At 27.0% G+C, this 14,977-nt stretch overlaps 1 protein-coding gene and 2 long non-coding RNA genes across 4 annotated transcripts; all 3 read left to right on the top strand.

Annotated features, from left to right (window-relative positions):
• The first annotated feature begins 75 nt into the window (after window positions 1-75).
• Window positions 76-490, top strand: LOC122520669. Its single transcript, XR_006304590.1, has 2 exons — window positions 76-336; window positions 407-490. It is a non-coding gene; the product is annotated as an uncharacterized LOC122520669 (long non-coding RNA).
• A 1,700-nt stretch (window positions 491-2,190) lies between these two features.
• On the top strand, window positions 2,191-10,229 carry LOC122520668 (putative histone-lysine N-methyltransferase 1). 2 transcript variants are annotated; one of them, XM_043640861.1, is made up of 8 exons: window positions 2,191-2,343; window positions 2,850-2,931; window positions 3,776-3,947; window positions 4,514-4,631; window positions 4,701-4,845; window positions 4,922-5,009; window positions 5,088-5,454; window positions 5,877-10,229. In XM_043640861.1, exons 2-8 carry the CDS (start codon window positions 2,874-2,876, stop codon window positions 9,810-9,812), a joined length of 4,884 nt encoding a protein of 1,627 aa, XP_043496796.1. In that variant the 5' UTR covers window positions 2,191-2,343; window positions 2,850-2,873; the 3' UTR covers window positions 9,813-10,229. The 2 variants fall into 2 exon arrangements, with proteins under 2 accessions (XP_043496796.1, XP_043496795.1); XM_043640860.1 differs by lacking the exon at window positions 2,191-2,343 and adding an exon at window positions 2,656-2,786.
• A 104-nt stretch (window positions 10,230-10,333) lies between these two features.
• LOC122520667 lies at window positions 10,334-12,165 on the top strand. Its single transcript, XR_006304589.1, has 3 exons — window positions 10,334-10,450; window positions 10,644-10,786; window positions 10,925-12,165. It is a non-coding gene; the product is annotated as an uncharacterized LOC122520667 (long non-coding RNA).
• Window positions 12,166-14,977: the final 2,812 nt, after the last annotated feature.

The raw sequence follows: 14,977 nt of genomic DNA, 5'->3' as shown, positions 1-14,977 counted from the left end.
TTTATATCCTTGAATCAACTTTTTTCTTATTTATATTTTCGTTATACTCCCCTCTTTCTAAATGATAATAATAATTGTTAATAATTAATAGTAAAAGGTAATGTGAAAAATGATATGTAGGAAAGGTTATTAATATATAGAATAATGATTCTTTTTGCAGATGTTATTGTTACTTTTCACGTTGGAACGTGAGTAAAACGCATTCCTGTATAAACCAGCATCGAACGAGAAAAATCTGTTCTCGTTTAAATGCAAAAATAGAACTTGATGGAAATAATGGTATATTATATATCTTCGCAGATTTCTAAACTCCGCTATTATTATTCTCTTTCGTAGGTTAGTTACTTGTTATTTCGTAGTTTACGAGTGGTAATACAAATAACATTTTGGATTATTTGATTTCCAGTTTCAACGAAAGCGTTCATCAAATCGACTATCGTTATATTTATTTTTCGTTATGTTAAACAATAAATAACACGAATATCTAAAATTTCAATATTACCTCGCTTTATTATTTTAAGTAAAAATACAAATGCATGTTTGTAAATTTTAAATGCTTATTGATTTGCAAAAAAATACATTGAACATTCCTAAATTTAATAATGATATTAAAATAAAAAAATAAATAAAAATTACAATTGAGAAAGATTTAACAGGCGTTTATAAAACGTTAATTTATAAAACCTTTAGAAAGGTGAATTTAATAAATATGTACGAGCGTAATTTTGGAGTATACGTTTTAGGCACTGTATGCATTTTCCTCTCGTTTCTCGAGAATACGGTTAACAAGCTAAAGAGTAAAGTAAACGTAAGTTTTCAGGATATCCTAAAACAAACTTAATCCTTTGTGACTACATGTTTGAAGGTAAGTCAGAAGCTTCGTGTCGATAACACACACAAATATATGTATATATATATATATTGTATTATACATATAACGATGATACCCGGTTCGACTTAATCCCTTGAGACCAAGAACTGGATTTGGGGTATTATTGAAGAAAAGACAATTAAAGATCGTTGTTCCGTAAAAATCAAAGTTCTATCTTACAAAATACACAAGTTGATAAACTATTACAATCTTTATGAACCCAGTTTTGAAATAGCAATAAGTTTTATTTTATTTTTTAGACAACAAAGATTGACTAATTAATAAAAAGCAAGAAAATCGAATAAAACAATTAAATCAAAAGACATGGGTTTACATTATTTATATAGAAAACTGCAAAGATAGGAAGAAAACGTAAGAAATAACATTTCGAGTATATACAGTTTAGAAAGATTCTTACGAAGTTTTCTTTCGAGATTTTTGCGAATTTTTGACGCATAATTATTATTATTATTATTATTATTATTATTATTATTATTATTATTATTATTATTATTATTATTATTATTTGAACGCATTTATTGTTAATGATTTTTTCACAAAATATCACCAATATCAAGCAGAATATTATTTAAAACTTAAACAAATTTTGTACAAAGTATTTAAAACAAATTTCTTCTATATCAAAAAAGTAAAACTACATATTTTATAATAGTCCAAACATAGTTGTAACATTTTCGATACATTAATCCTATTACAAGAAAAGTATTTTTGTAACGTTTTATGTCTATCCATAAAAATATTCCATGCGTAAATATTTCGTAGCATTCAACACAAATGTAACTGCAGGGAGAATTCTTTCAACCATAATTATATTTCTATGTGATATATATAAAAACAGTTTACAAAGCAAACTCTGTGTGTAGAAACAAAGAAGAAACAAGCGCGCAACTGTGTCTCGTTCGTTTGCATTTCTTTCTTTTAAATTACATACTTAATAATTGTTAGTTAGCATCAAAATGTACTTCGTCTAACCCTTATAAAAGAACGGGTAAGCGAAAAATGAAAGAGAAAAAAAAATTACGAAAAAAGTCATATAAATGGAGATTGTACATGTGTAAATGTGCGTAGCGTGTTGAATTTTCTTAATTGCTCGCATCCGATTGGATCCCCTGTAAGATGAACGAACATGTAACATCCATCGCGATTGGTTGGTCATAACGCCCAGCCGTGCGGCCATTGGCTGATTTACTTACCACCGTCGATGAAACGTTACTGAAAGCGCTGCCTCACATCGTTACACACGCGGAGAATTTTTTCTCCATAAGTTCTTTTTTACCTCCCCGTATAGTACGTTGTGTTTGCAACGTGATTTACAACGCGTAAGAATCCGTGTTCCCCGTTCTTAAAATACTTAAACATTACACTTTTTTTTTGGTATTATGTCAGAATAAACCGGCTAACGCGAATTCGTTCATTCAATAATACAAAGAAGAGGGGAAAAAAGAAAAAGGGTAAAAATTAATAAAACATATTACAAGGCGTCGTTTCTAATGTAACACGATCCATACACAACACACACACACACACCAATCACCACGTACACGCACTCACACATAAAACTACAGAGAGACACGTGATAATTACGATACTATAGTTATACCAAGTGACGCTATTGTATATATACATATAGATTTATGTAATATATATATATACACATATATAAACACACGTATAAAATAATACATATTCGACATAGTTAGATAGAAAGAATAAGAGTAATGAGAGAAAGCACGTATGTGACGCGCTCTCTTACGGTAGTAGCAGCAAACGGCAGTATCAAAATGGTCGTTGCTGAGAGCGCAGTTCGTGAGAGGATGCCGACGCATTAACTCTCCAATTTCTTCTATCTATCTGTCTCTATCTATCTATCAAACTATTTCTCCTTTAACATGAGGTGTGCCATCGAGATTAAATACGAATTTACGTAATATAAATATAACTCTTTTTTTATTCAAAGGAGGTATTTCGTAACAAGGCCGATATGATGGAGACCACCCTAAGCACGATCAATAATACTGTGTTGGATATATCAAAGAAAGGTAACGCCGTTGTTTTCACTTATATGCGTCTCTCGTTTTCTTCCCCTACTGGATTTCTTCTAACACCACATGTGTTATATTTGTATATATATTTTTTCTTTTTTTTTTTTTTATATCGTCCTAAAAATATATTATCCGTAAATTAGATAACGTAATAATTAAACTAACATCATCGTTTTGATAGTAGTAGATCGATACAATTTGTGACTTTTCTATTTTGTTCTTTCTTTTTCTTTTTTTTTGATACTTTTTTCTTTTTTCTGTTTTTTTTTTTTTTTTTTTTATTTTTTTTTTTATATCCATATCTCAATTCGCGTTTATCTTTTCGGTTTTCATCGTTACCACTCGAACGTCACCACAAGAACAGATTCTTCGTTGAATTCTAGAAGCATGCGTCGATTTTTTTGGAATAAAATTTGGTGACAGAAAATTATGTTGATTTAGATAATGATTACTTGTTTTAATACGCATTTATTATTTGCCAGTTACTTGTTGTACTATTGTTTAAGATTTTTATAGCTATTTTTTATTTTCTTGTTTTTTTCCTTTTTATTTTGTAATAGGTATTGTGTCGTTTATTTATTTTTTTTTTCATCGACGAAGAAACGTGTAAAATTTTTTATTAGTTGAAATATTTTCATACGTTTTGCCGCTTGTAAAATCGGAAACGTTTTCAATCAAATATTATTTCTTACACGTTATAATTGATAAAAAAAATAATATCGATTTATCAGTAATTTGTGTATTATATATATATATATATATTTCTTTTTTTTATTTGCAATCGATGTATTAGAATGTTTTATTTTGTTCGTTAACGTTTACGTTGTTACAAATACCGCAGCTCAAACAAATTCTACCGTTAACAACAGTGCAGAAAGCAATATGGAAAAAGATATAAAATCTTCAACAGCAGATTTATTTCCATGGGTTTGTGAGTTTCAACAAAAATTCGAAGTAATATATCGGGACTTCAGTATGCATAAGCTAACCGAACTTATGCAATATTATACAAGGTAATGTAGATAAAAATTATTATTTATTATTGTTTTTTTGTGTTTAAATATATGTTGTACACATTTTAATTTTGTTACCCGATTTACCAGTATCAATTATCCGAGAACTGGTTTTTTAAAAATAATAGCAATTCATTATGTGATTATACAATATAATATGTGCGTACGTTGCGTGCGCGTGTACGCGTGCGTATAGTACAAGTAAATTTAGCATAATACTCAATTATGATTCCATATTTTTGAATGATAATCATAATTATGTAAATCCATATTCATTCATATGAAATTTGCATAATTACACGAGAATATTTATTTTCATTTGTAAACATTTGTAACAATTGGTTATTTACTTTGTTAAAGTAAATGTTTGTATAGTTAAAAATAAGTTTTGCATACTAGTCAAATAGGATTCTATATTTTGAAATGATAATTATAATTATTCAAACCCATATATTCAAGCGAAATGTGTATAATTTGTATGAGAATACTGATTATAGTTTGTAAACATTTGTTATCTGATCTATGAAAAATTGAATAATAAAGTAAATCTTATTGTTTCATGACAGAAATATAAGCGTCAGTGCAAAAGAATGTTACTCAAAACCTTCATGGGCAGCATGCTTGAAAGAATCAATTAGTGATACCTTAATTGTATTCTTAAATATCTACCGTATGCTTTCAGAGGTAAGAATATAAATATAGTGATTAAAAAATTATCAAATAAGTATTTAAATCAATTTATTTATCTTACAGAATCATGGTAGATGTATTTATCTTAATTATATGTCAGACTTACTGGCAATATATATAGACATAGAATTAAAAGCATCAAAAAGGACTAAGGAAGACCAGGGTAATATTTGTGCTAGGCTTATTTCTTGTCTATACGTTTATCTTGGTATGTATTCAAAACTGATTATCTTTAATTCATAAAATTATTACATTGTGTGAATGATTGGATATCTTTGTTGCAGAACATTCCACGGAACATTTACTGGATACTCTGATAAAGGTGCAATTTATGTATCGAAGTTACCATGGGATTTTAAATCCAGTAATAACGTAAGAACTCTTTAACGGATTGTTTTTTTTTTATATAAATTAATTATTCGTATTCTAATTGAAGTTGTATGTTTACAGGAAGATTATCAAAAATATTCCCTTGCATCCAGAATCAAACATCATGTACGTGCGTTACTTACTTGTGTATCGTCTATGGAGGAAAATAAATAGTAACACGCCAATAAAAAATGAAATCACTTCAATTGCGGTTACTTCTCTTGGGCCCCCACCTACATTTCCACATTTATTGGATGATGTATTACCAAAAGTGCCAAAGTTTCAACCAAACCCCGCTAAATTACTTTTACACGACAAATTTGACACAAGAAGGACTTGCGAAGTCTTTGTACAATTTTCTAAAGAAAGTAATAAAAATATATATAAAGAATACAGTAAGGATGTAAGAGACACTACGAGTTCATCCAGTATATGTGATATAGAAAAGGTAATCTCAAAATTTATAATATTATTTAATTGTTATACAAATTTAATTTTATAATTGGATATTAACAATTATATGATTGATAATTATTTTCTATTTGTCGTTATATATGTACCAGTTTTTACCGCGTACTTGTATCATTGTATAACTTTCTAATTGAAAATTTAAGAGATCCTGTTTATATAACATATTTTTCTTAATTCTACTTATAGAATATGTTAGTAAAATATTGCGGATAAAAACTGGGATACCTTGTATTATAATATACATAGTACAATATTACATTGTATCTATAACAATTATATGTTTATGTGAAAACATAGTTATGACACATAACATAATTTATTGCGTTAAAAAACCCTTTTGTTTTTTTTTTTTAAATAATTAATATTGCGTATTAATAATCATGGCTTTTTTCTTGTCAGGACGTTGATCTAACTCCTAAAAACGTAGACAATTTTTATAATAACGTCAATTCTAATTTATCTGATAACAGTAGTTGTAGTAACATTATTTCCTCGCATAATTCTTGTAAATCTGTAACTATGGCAGATGAGACGCATTTGAAAAATTTAGATGAAATTTCAGATAATATTTCTACCAATCGTAATGTTCCCAAATTATTTACGAAAATTAAATCTTTTTCTCAAAGAAAGTCGAAAAAACCTCAAAAAGTTATACTCATTGATCTAACGAGTGACGTAGAGCTTGAAAAATGCCTGGTAAACAAGAGAAGATCAAAGAAACCTGCATGGTTGGAAGAAGCCAAAAAACAAATAGGTTTGAAATCAATGAAAACATCTATGAAGATGAAAAGTAGAATACAGAAGAAGTTGGATATTAACACTTCATCGAAGTTCGAAGCGGAAAGTGATTATCAATTGCAAAATTCAACATTAAACACTTCTAAAATAACTTTCAAAGATGATGCAGTAGATACTTTTACGTGTGATGTTAAAATCAGTGGTAACACGGATTCGGAGAATCCTACTCTTATTGTTTCATCACCTCCAAAGTCACTAACTAGTGAAAAATTATCATCGTCGATGATTTATACACAAAATATAAATGATGTCAATATTGATACAGATACAACTAAATCATCTTCTGATAACAATGAACATTCATTGGATGCACTCGTTGAAATTGTAGATGCTCCTACTACAAATACTCGGAAATATAATGATAATGGTGTTTTGGTATTAAAGAAAGATAACACTATAAACGATAGACTTAAACCGGCTGTGATTAAACGACTGATAGAAAAAGACATTTCTATAGAGAATGAAATATGTGAAAAAAGCGATGGTAAAAAGAAAATCTGTGATTTAAAACCACAACCTTCAATTATAGAAAGTATCACAATAGATTCCCAGTGTAACTCCAAAAACGAGATAGATAGCCTAAATCTTAGTAAGACTGTAGAAGAAAATAGCGCATCTGAGAACGTAGTTGTCTATTTTAAAAATAATCAAGATGAGCACGGTGATCAGAATACGTTGGTTAATGAAAATGTAAAATCCGCTTGTGTAAAAGAAGAACAAGATCTGTCTATGAATTCTTATTTAGAAAAAACTGGCGAAAGCCGAAATATAAGCGCTATTGAATTAGAAAATAGTAATACGAATAAAAATATAGAATCTGAGAGATGTACAATTTTAAAATCACCTATTATTAATGCATACGATAAAAAAGATATTCTAATAAATAATGAAATCTTAGATCAACAGCAAATATTTTGCGAATCACAAAATCATTCTGAAGTTTCTTGTCCAGGATATTTAAATAGTACAATAAGTTTCAGCGTGATGAACGGAGACGATTCAGATGTACAAGCTGAAGTTGAAATTGATAACAGTATCGAAGTTGGCGACGATATGAACGTCGTTAAGACGATTGATTTTGAGAATAAAATCTATGATACGGAAGAAAATGTAATTAATATTGCTAAGAATACGGCAATTAATGATAATGAAATTAAACGTACGTGCAAAGAAGACATTGTAGATAATCAATATGTAAATCAATCTGTAGAATATGACAAACAAATATACATTGATAACGACTCTGCCCAAAAAGATGTTATAGAAAATCTAGATAGGAGTAAGTCGCCTAGTTATACCGTATCACCGACTATTTTTCAGAAAGATGTACAACTATTAAAACATTCTCATGATAGTAATGTAATCAAGAATAAAAATAAGGACATTTATGATATTGAAGAAATAAACAACGATTCTAAAATATCTGATAAGGGATATATTCTGCATTGTACTGAGTTAAATATCGAAGAAAATATTGATGGTCTTTCCTTATTAGCTAGTGTATCACAACATGTGCCACACTTAAAAGCTGAATCCGAGATACGATGTGATCAAATTAAAGTTAAAGATTATGCAGTTTTAAAAAATACATCATCCAATCAAGTAATCGACGACGAAACGGATACCAATGATTCGTCTAATACTATATCACAACTTTGTGAAAATCCTACATCTGAATTAATTAAACGGATCGTTGGGGTTTATCCAGAGGATGGTGTTTATCCGAAAAAAGTTGAACTTTGTGTTAATTTAATTTCTGCTAGCAGTGAAAATGCGACAAACGCTGAAAATACATCTTCCGTTAATAACGTTCCTCGTATTTTCAAAGGTTCTATGAATTATGAAACATCGGATACGATATCAAATATTATGGTTCCGCTCGAGAACAATGTACAATCAACTAAAGAAAATACGAATGTTATACACAATGGAGAAACGGTTGTATTATTGCAAAAATCACCTAATAGTAATTTGTACATCATCAACAAAGCTGTTGAAAATGCAAGAAATCATAATGACAATGATACGAATAAAATAACAGAAAAATCTTGGGTTTCACCACTTTCAGAAAATAGTTCGTCTTACGAAATTGTTAATACTTTGGATCATAATTTCATACAGGAAAAACATTCTATTGGTGGAAAAACAAATATTAAAATAGAACCTAAAGAAGACAATGCTATATTAAACCTGGAAGAAACAGAATTGTACACGAAGAAAATTTCTCATAGAACAAATAGACTATCTAATCTTCAAACAACTTTACAAGATATCGATGCTGCAAACGTTACAATAGTTAATGAAAGCAACGATAATAAACATAAATCCTCGTCAAAATCTGTTTCTGCTTGTAGACGAAATATTAAACAAGAATTTACTACGCTTCCTCCCAATCGAATTCCAACTAATTATACTGTGCAAGGATATGCAGGAATGCACTCACATTCGCGTGAAACAATTGAATCTCAACACTCATTACATATTCCTGCATCTCATCCTACCGCGTTACCACAGTCAATATGTAGCAATTGTTCAGCTGCTACAGATTTATGTGTACCATATCACAAACACTGTAAATCTGCCTCTTGTAGTTTGCAAATAAATACTACCACATCTTTGCACTCTCATGTAAATTCAAACAACTCTTGTGGAAGATCACATTGTTCTTGCTTAAATTATACATACGATATAGTTACGCATTGTCGACAATGTATACACCCTGGTACAGATTCTCACGTATCGTGCATTGAAAGTAACTCATATTTTTTGCCTACGCATTCATCAGTACAAGCATCCACCGTCCAGGAACATGACAGGACGAAAAATGAAACTGTTATAGGAAAATTATATGAAGATAACATTGTATGTAAAGTCGAGAAAGATCTTTTACAGAATAATACATTAGAAACAATTGATATGAAATGCGACACGTCAAAATTAAGTAATACTAATTTCAATATTAAATTACCTCTTAAGAAAAGAATAAAGGCCCATACCATGATGTCAATGCATTTCAAAGAAAAACAAATAAAAACAGAAAAATTAGATAATTATCCTGGTACACCTATGATGTCCATAGCAGCTTTAGAACCACTTGACACAATACAGAAACATCAGGATCAAATCGTAAAACCAGTATTTCCATTGTCTCCTAACAGAAAAGATGATATACACGGTAATTATCATTTTACTGCTAATTTAGTAAGACGAGATTACTGTAAAGACATTCACGATACCACAACACACGAATCTAACACAACAGCATGTCAAGAGTCTTGCCATCAAAGAACATTTAAAACACCTGCACAGCGTAAAGAAATCGCTGCATCCGAGATAACGGCGATCAAACGATATACATCAGAAACTATGGCGACAGATGTACCTTATAAAAAAGGAAAAAAAATGCAATCACCAACTAAAAGAACAAGAAGTTCGAAAAGAAATGTACCTAAGGTAAATTATTCTTACACCGATAATGATCCAGAATCGGACTTATCGGGTGTATTGAAACGTAAACGTAGGAAAAACAGTCGATAATTACTACTGTTTGATTACGAAAGTCATTATTGTACATGATACAGGAATAATAAATAATGAGACGAAGATATGACATAAGTGACAAAAATTGTGAATGTTTGTAAATCTCATAAATATAATGTGCATATGTGTAGATATGAGTTCTCATCGTTGGAAGATATTATACATGATAACAGCATATAAATGGAAGATCGACTATGGAAAACGTCACTGAAATTCATGAAAATTCTATGAAGTATCTTCGTGGAAGATTTTTAGGAAGCAAATGATTTTTTTTTTTTTAGTTATCATAATATTTAATTACTTATTATATCAATGTGTGTGTGTGTGTAGAGAATTTTAAGACTGTTACTTTTAAATTTATGTTTGTATGATTAATCAATTAATTGAAGTAAAAATTGTGTTCGAATAATGTAATGTTGTATTGTAATAATTTATTTTAAGTTTTTTAAATTTCATTCCAATCAACATATATGTATGTATATATATCTTTAAATTTATATCGTTTTGTCACTGCTGTGATTAACTTATTAAAAAGTTTCAAAAATATATATATATCTCTAAAAATGTAATTATGTACATATAAAAATGCCAAATTATTCTACTTTACACACGCATCGTATTAATTTAATTACGAGGTAAGATATTGTCTTCGAATATGATTATGTATAATTCAAAAAGGATAGAAAATTATATGTATATTTTTGTTTTGTTTTAAATTCTGCTTTCAAAAATATACTTTACTACCACATCGTTGCAACAATATAGTTCTCTATCTTACGAATTTTATTTTAATTTAATTAAATTAATTAATAAATATATTTTTTCTAGATTATAGCAAAAGAAGAAAGTAGATTGGGATATATATGAAAATTAAGTTAATGATTGTTATGATCAGCAGTGTTATACTCAAGACATATAGTACCAAAACTGCGTCGAGAATGAATCGAAGTCACGAGACAAAGTTTACAAAGGTAATAATGTAAAAAGTAACACGAAAAATAAGTTCTGAGCTATAGTTGGAATCTTTTCTATGTGGTACCGGTAGCGAAAGAGTTAATGTTACTAATTTCAATATTTGTACCTTTATAAAAATTGTTTTTTCTTTTCAGATCTATTATTTGATAAAAACATCAAGAATATCAACTTTTATAACTGTGTGATGTCAAGAAAATTGCCAAATGAACCAAAAAATGACATGACAAAAAAAGATGGAGATATTTTATGTCCTCCAAAATTTTAATCTGTCCATTTGTTTTATATATACACATATAAATATATTATATATATATAGGAGATTCCACATAAATAAATGTTGGAATAAAGCAATTATGAATTATCATGCACAGGTATCGAAGTATAGTATAAAACTAGTCAATTAATTTATTTTATATTTACCGAATATCAGCTTTAATTTTAAATAATAGAAGATCCTCTTCAACCGACAATATACTACATTATCGTATCTGATTTGTTTTTTTGTTTTTTTTTTCATTTCTTTTCCTTTTTTTCTTTTTTTTTACTTCATTAATATATGCAAAAAAAAGCATATAATTTCTGTCCACAATTTAATACATTGATTGCCTATTTCTTCTTCAACTATGATGATTATCATAAACTAGCATTACTAAATTTTAACACATTTACAAATCAGATGAAAAAAAATGTGTATTTTATTATTTATAATAAATGTACTGGTAAATTATTGTTTTAAATATTATCAATCAGCTCATTAATCTTCATCAGTTTAAATGTTAATGAAAACGTATAACATTCGCTTGGCAATCAATGTGCTAACAAGTGTACATAAATATTTGTTTAATCGTTATCATTTCAATAAAATAATCAAAGAAATTCGTAGCAATGAAACTTGCAATAGTTGCCAAATTTAAAAGTAAAAATAAAAGTTGATTCGTAGTTCCACAATACATAAATAATATTATGTAATATATTGAAATATTTTAACTTAACTTATCATTCCAATTTGAAAGATGATCTGCGTTAATATGAAAAATTATTATCTTAATACAGTTATAACTTTCAAATATAACAGAATAAATAGTTCGCGATTAGAAATGACAAATATATACCAATATTCACCTTTTTTTTCCTCATTTATTTAACTTCAATATAATTATCAACTGCTAAATGTTATTTATGGATTTAAGTTATTATTATTGGTTAACTAAATTTATACAAATTCCTTGAATACAGTACTTTAGTGCCATATCTTCCTAATATCTGATCTCAAATCTGTGATTTTTAATTATACGAACAACATGCTAGAACATTTCACATAGTTTAGCAATAACTTCTACTTATATTGCCAAATAACTCACTTATTATACAAAAATAATATATTGTATTCACATATTATAATCTTCTTTTTTAAATTGTTTTTTTAGTTTTTTAATTTTTTTTTCCTTTTAAAATAAATTATTTCTTTTTTTTGTGCAAAAAGTCTGAATATTTAGTGTTCCCAACTTCCGTCAGAAAAAGATATAATTTTAACAACTTCCACGTATATGCTCATATTTGTATTATTTATAGTACTACGATATTCGAAGGAATAAGTCTGATAGTATTAATTACATTTAATATGAGTTTAAACAATTTCATACCTGTGTAATGTACTAATTTATATTTATTAATTTATTTCTTAAATGGTAAAAATTTGTAGAAATTTTTATTGATATACAAATTATCGAATAAAACATGATCATTTTTTCTTATACATTTAGAAAGTAATAGTACATTTACTTTATTACAAATTTATATTACGTTAACTTTATTTGGCAATTGTTAAAAGAAAGACATTACATTTTAATTATCATCGTTTTGACAAATACAAAACTCACAATCAATCTTAAATAAAAGATGAAAATATTATGTAAATTTAAACTACTAAAAGAAAATAATACTTTTCTTATATTTAAAATATATTCAATTTGTATAATATGTATGTGTATGATTTTTATAATTATGAAAAAGGGAAAACATGATCTTTTTTTATTGTAAAATAATTTTTGTGGACTGAGTGTGTTTAGTGCATCTTAATTTAGATGAATATGGCCATTTATTATTATTATTATTATTATTATTATTATTATTATTATTATTATTATGATTCTGTTTAAATAAAGTTTGTTAAAAGGTAAACTAAAGTGTGGTTGATAACAGCAAATAAATGAAAACAGATAAACAAGTAGAATCAATTAACAAATCAAATTTATCTGTTAATGTATAAAGACTTTTTATTATTATATAAAAGAAAAAAGAAAATTTTTTTATTTAATCAAACTAGATGTATATATAATGTACAATAATTTCATTTCATACAATTTTTCCTTCATTTTCTTTCGATTCAATCTTTGTCTTATATTGTGAAAAAAAAACACATTTAATGTAACATTTGTTGCGCAAAAAAACAAAACATGTTAATAATAACCCGTTTCACAATCAATACGTAACATGTAGTAGAAATTCATAATAATTGAAAAATAAGATTGCAAGTAACTAAATACGTTTCTTTCGTAAATTTTTTCTTTTCAAATAACTCTAAAATGTTATTTGACATAATTCTATAAATTATTTTAAATGAATTTACTTGCATTATTTTTATCTACAAATATACGTACACGTTTATCTATTTATATTATTTATTATATAATAGCTAAATATAATTAAAAATGTGTTTTTATTTAAATGTAACTTTGCTTCTTTTTTTAAACTTTGATTGGATATATAATTCTTAATTATTAAATTGTACTTAATGAAAAAGATATCTTTTTTAAAAAGTACTTTATCAATGCATCTCAATTGGCTATTATACACAAATGTAAAAACATTATTTAAAAAACGAAATAAAAAAAAATATTATTAAAATATAAATAAGATTGTATAAAAAATATCAAAGTCGGACATTCTTCGAAAATCTCTGTAGATCTTTTGACACACGATTATAAGTAATAAAAAAATAAATATGAAGTATAAATCAGTCTGTTATATTTGAAATCTAAAAAAATAAGGAATTTATTATTATAAAATTAAAAAGATTAATATGTATATTTTATCGTAATTGAAAATAAAGACAACAAAATGTAGAAATTAGATCTTAAGTATATCTACTTATATATGACACTTTTTAAAAATCAGTCTCTTACTAGTTTAACTGTAAATTAAACTACAAATTTTATACTTGGCAAAGTAAACGTAACACTTGTTTGTAAGTAATTGTCAATGATTTGTAAAATATATTTAAATAATAGAAAAAAAATTGCATTGTTTCAATAATAAATTACAGATTATTTCGATACTAAAACTTACAATATGTTTTCTATCCTCATCCTAATATTTTTAAAACATGTTAAGGTACATGAAATATATTATACATATAATAGTTAAATAACGCTGAGTTAATTTAAATAAAAATATACCCTGTTTCTCGTAGTGCAATCTGCTAAGATTTAACATTACTATATAATAAAAATAATTAGAGCAAAGAGAACGGTTACAGTTTCTAGCTTGACTAATTGTAAGATAAAGTATTATTATAATTCATTTCTTCCTATAAAAAATCTAATTATAATTTGAAATTTTATTTCTTATACAATATTACAATGGATGATCAGTTAATGAACATAAACTATTTAAAGACGATGTTCGCTATCCAAATTGTATTCGTATTAACTAATCATCGATATTTTTTAACAATGAAGTACGATTCACACACAATGTCGGTTCTTCTTATGTTGGTTCTGTAAGGTGATTATTATCCGAACATAAAAATCTTGTATGAAAACATTTATTGTTCGCAGTCAAAACTATTCATTAACTGATCACCCACTGTATACTATCATCTACATATGAATATTTAAGGAATAATAATTCCAACTGTTTTTCGAATGAGATAGCACTTTGAACTAGTGTTAAAGAGATCATTGTGCCCTTACTTTCATATACTTTTACTTGCATTATTATACTTCATTAAATATTCTAAGCAAATATATGCTGATAATAAGACTAATATACTATAGATTTAAAAATGAAATCAATGTACGTTTGCTCATTATTATTTAGTTAAAATCTAATACAAGTTTTTGTTATATTATTAAAATATTTGCATGCTTCTCAATAATATCATTTTAGAACCAGTTATCTAAATA

The sequence above is a fragment of the Polistes fuscatus genome, unplaced genomic scaffold, assembly GCF_010416935.1.
Source record: "Polistes fuscatus isolate 324 unplaced genomic scaffold, CU_Pfus_HIC Scaffold4, whole genome shotgun sequence".
In the NCBI taxonomy this organism is placed as follows: Eukaryota; Metazoa; Arthropoda; class Insecta; order Hymenoptera; family Vespidae; genus Polistes; species Polistes fuscatus.
This window is presented reverse-complemented; position numbering and strand designations above follow the sequence as displayed.

Bases quoted from the DNA above. Each gene is read 5' to 3' on its own strand.
- LOC122520668 (XM_043640861.1), top strand. From the start codon at position 2,874: ATGATGGAGACCACCCTAAGCACGATCAATAATACTGTGTTGGATATA. The intron at 3,948-4,513 runs GTAATGTAGATA...GTTTCATGACAG, and splicing joins CTTATGCAATATTATACAAG to AAATATAAGCGTCAGTGCAA. The intron at 4,846-4,921 runs GTATGTATTCAA...TCTTTGTTGCAG, and splicing joins TTGTCTATACGTTTATCTTG to AACATTCCACGGAACATTTA.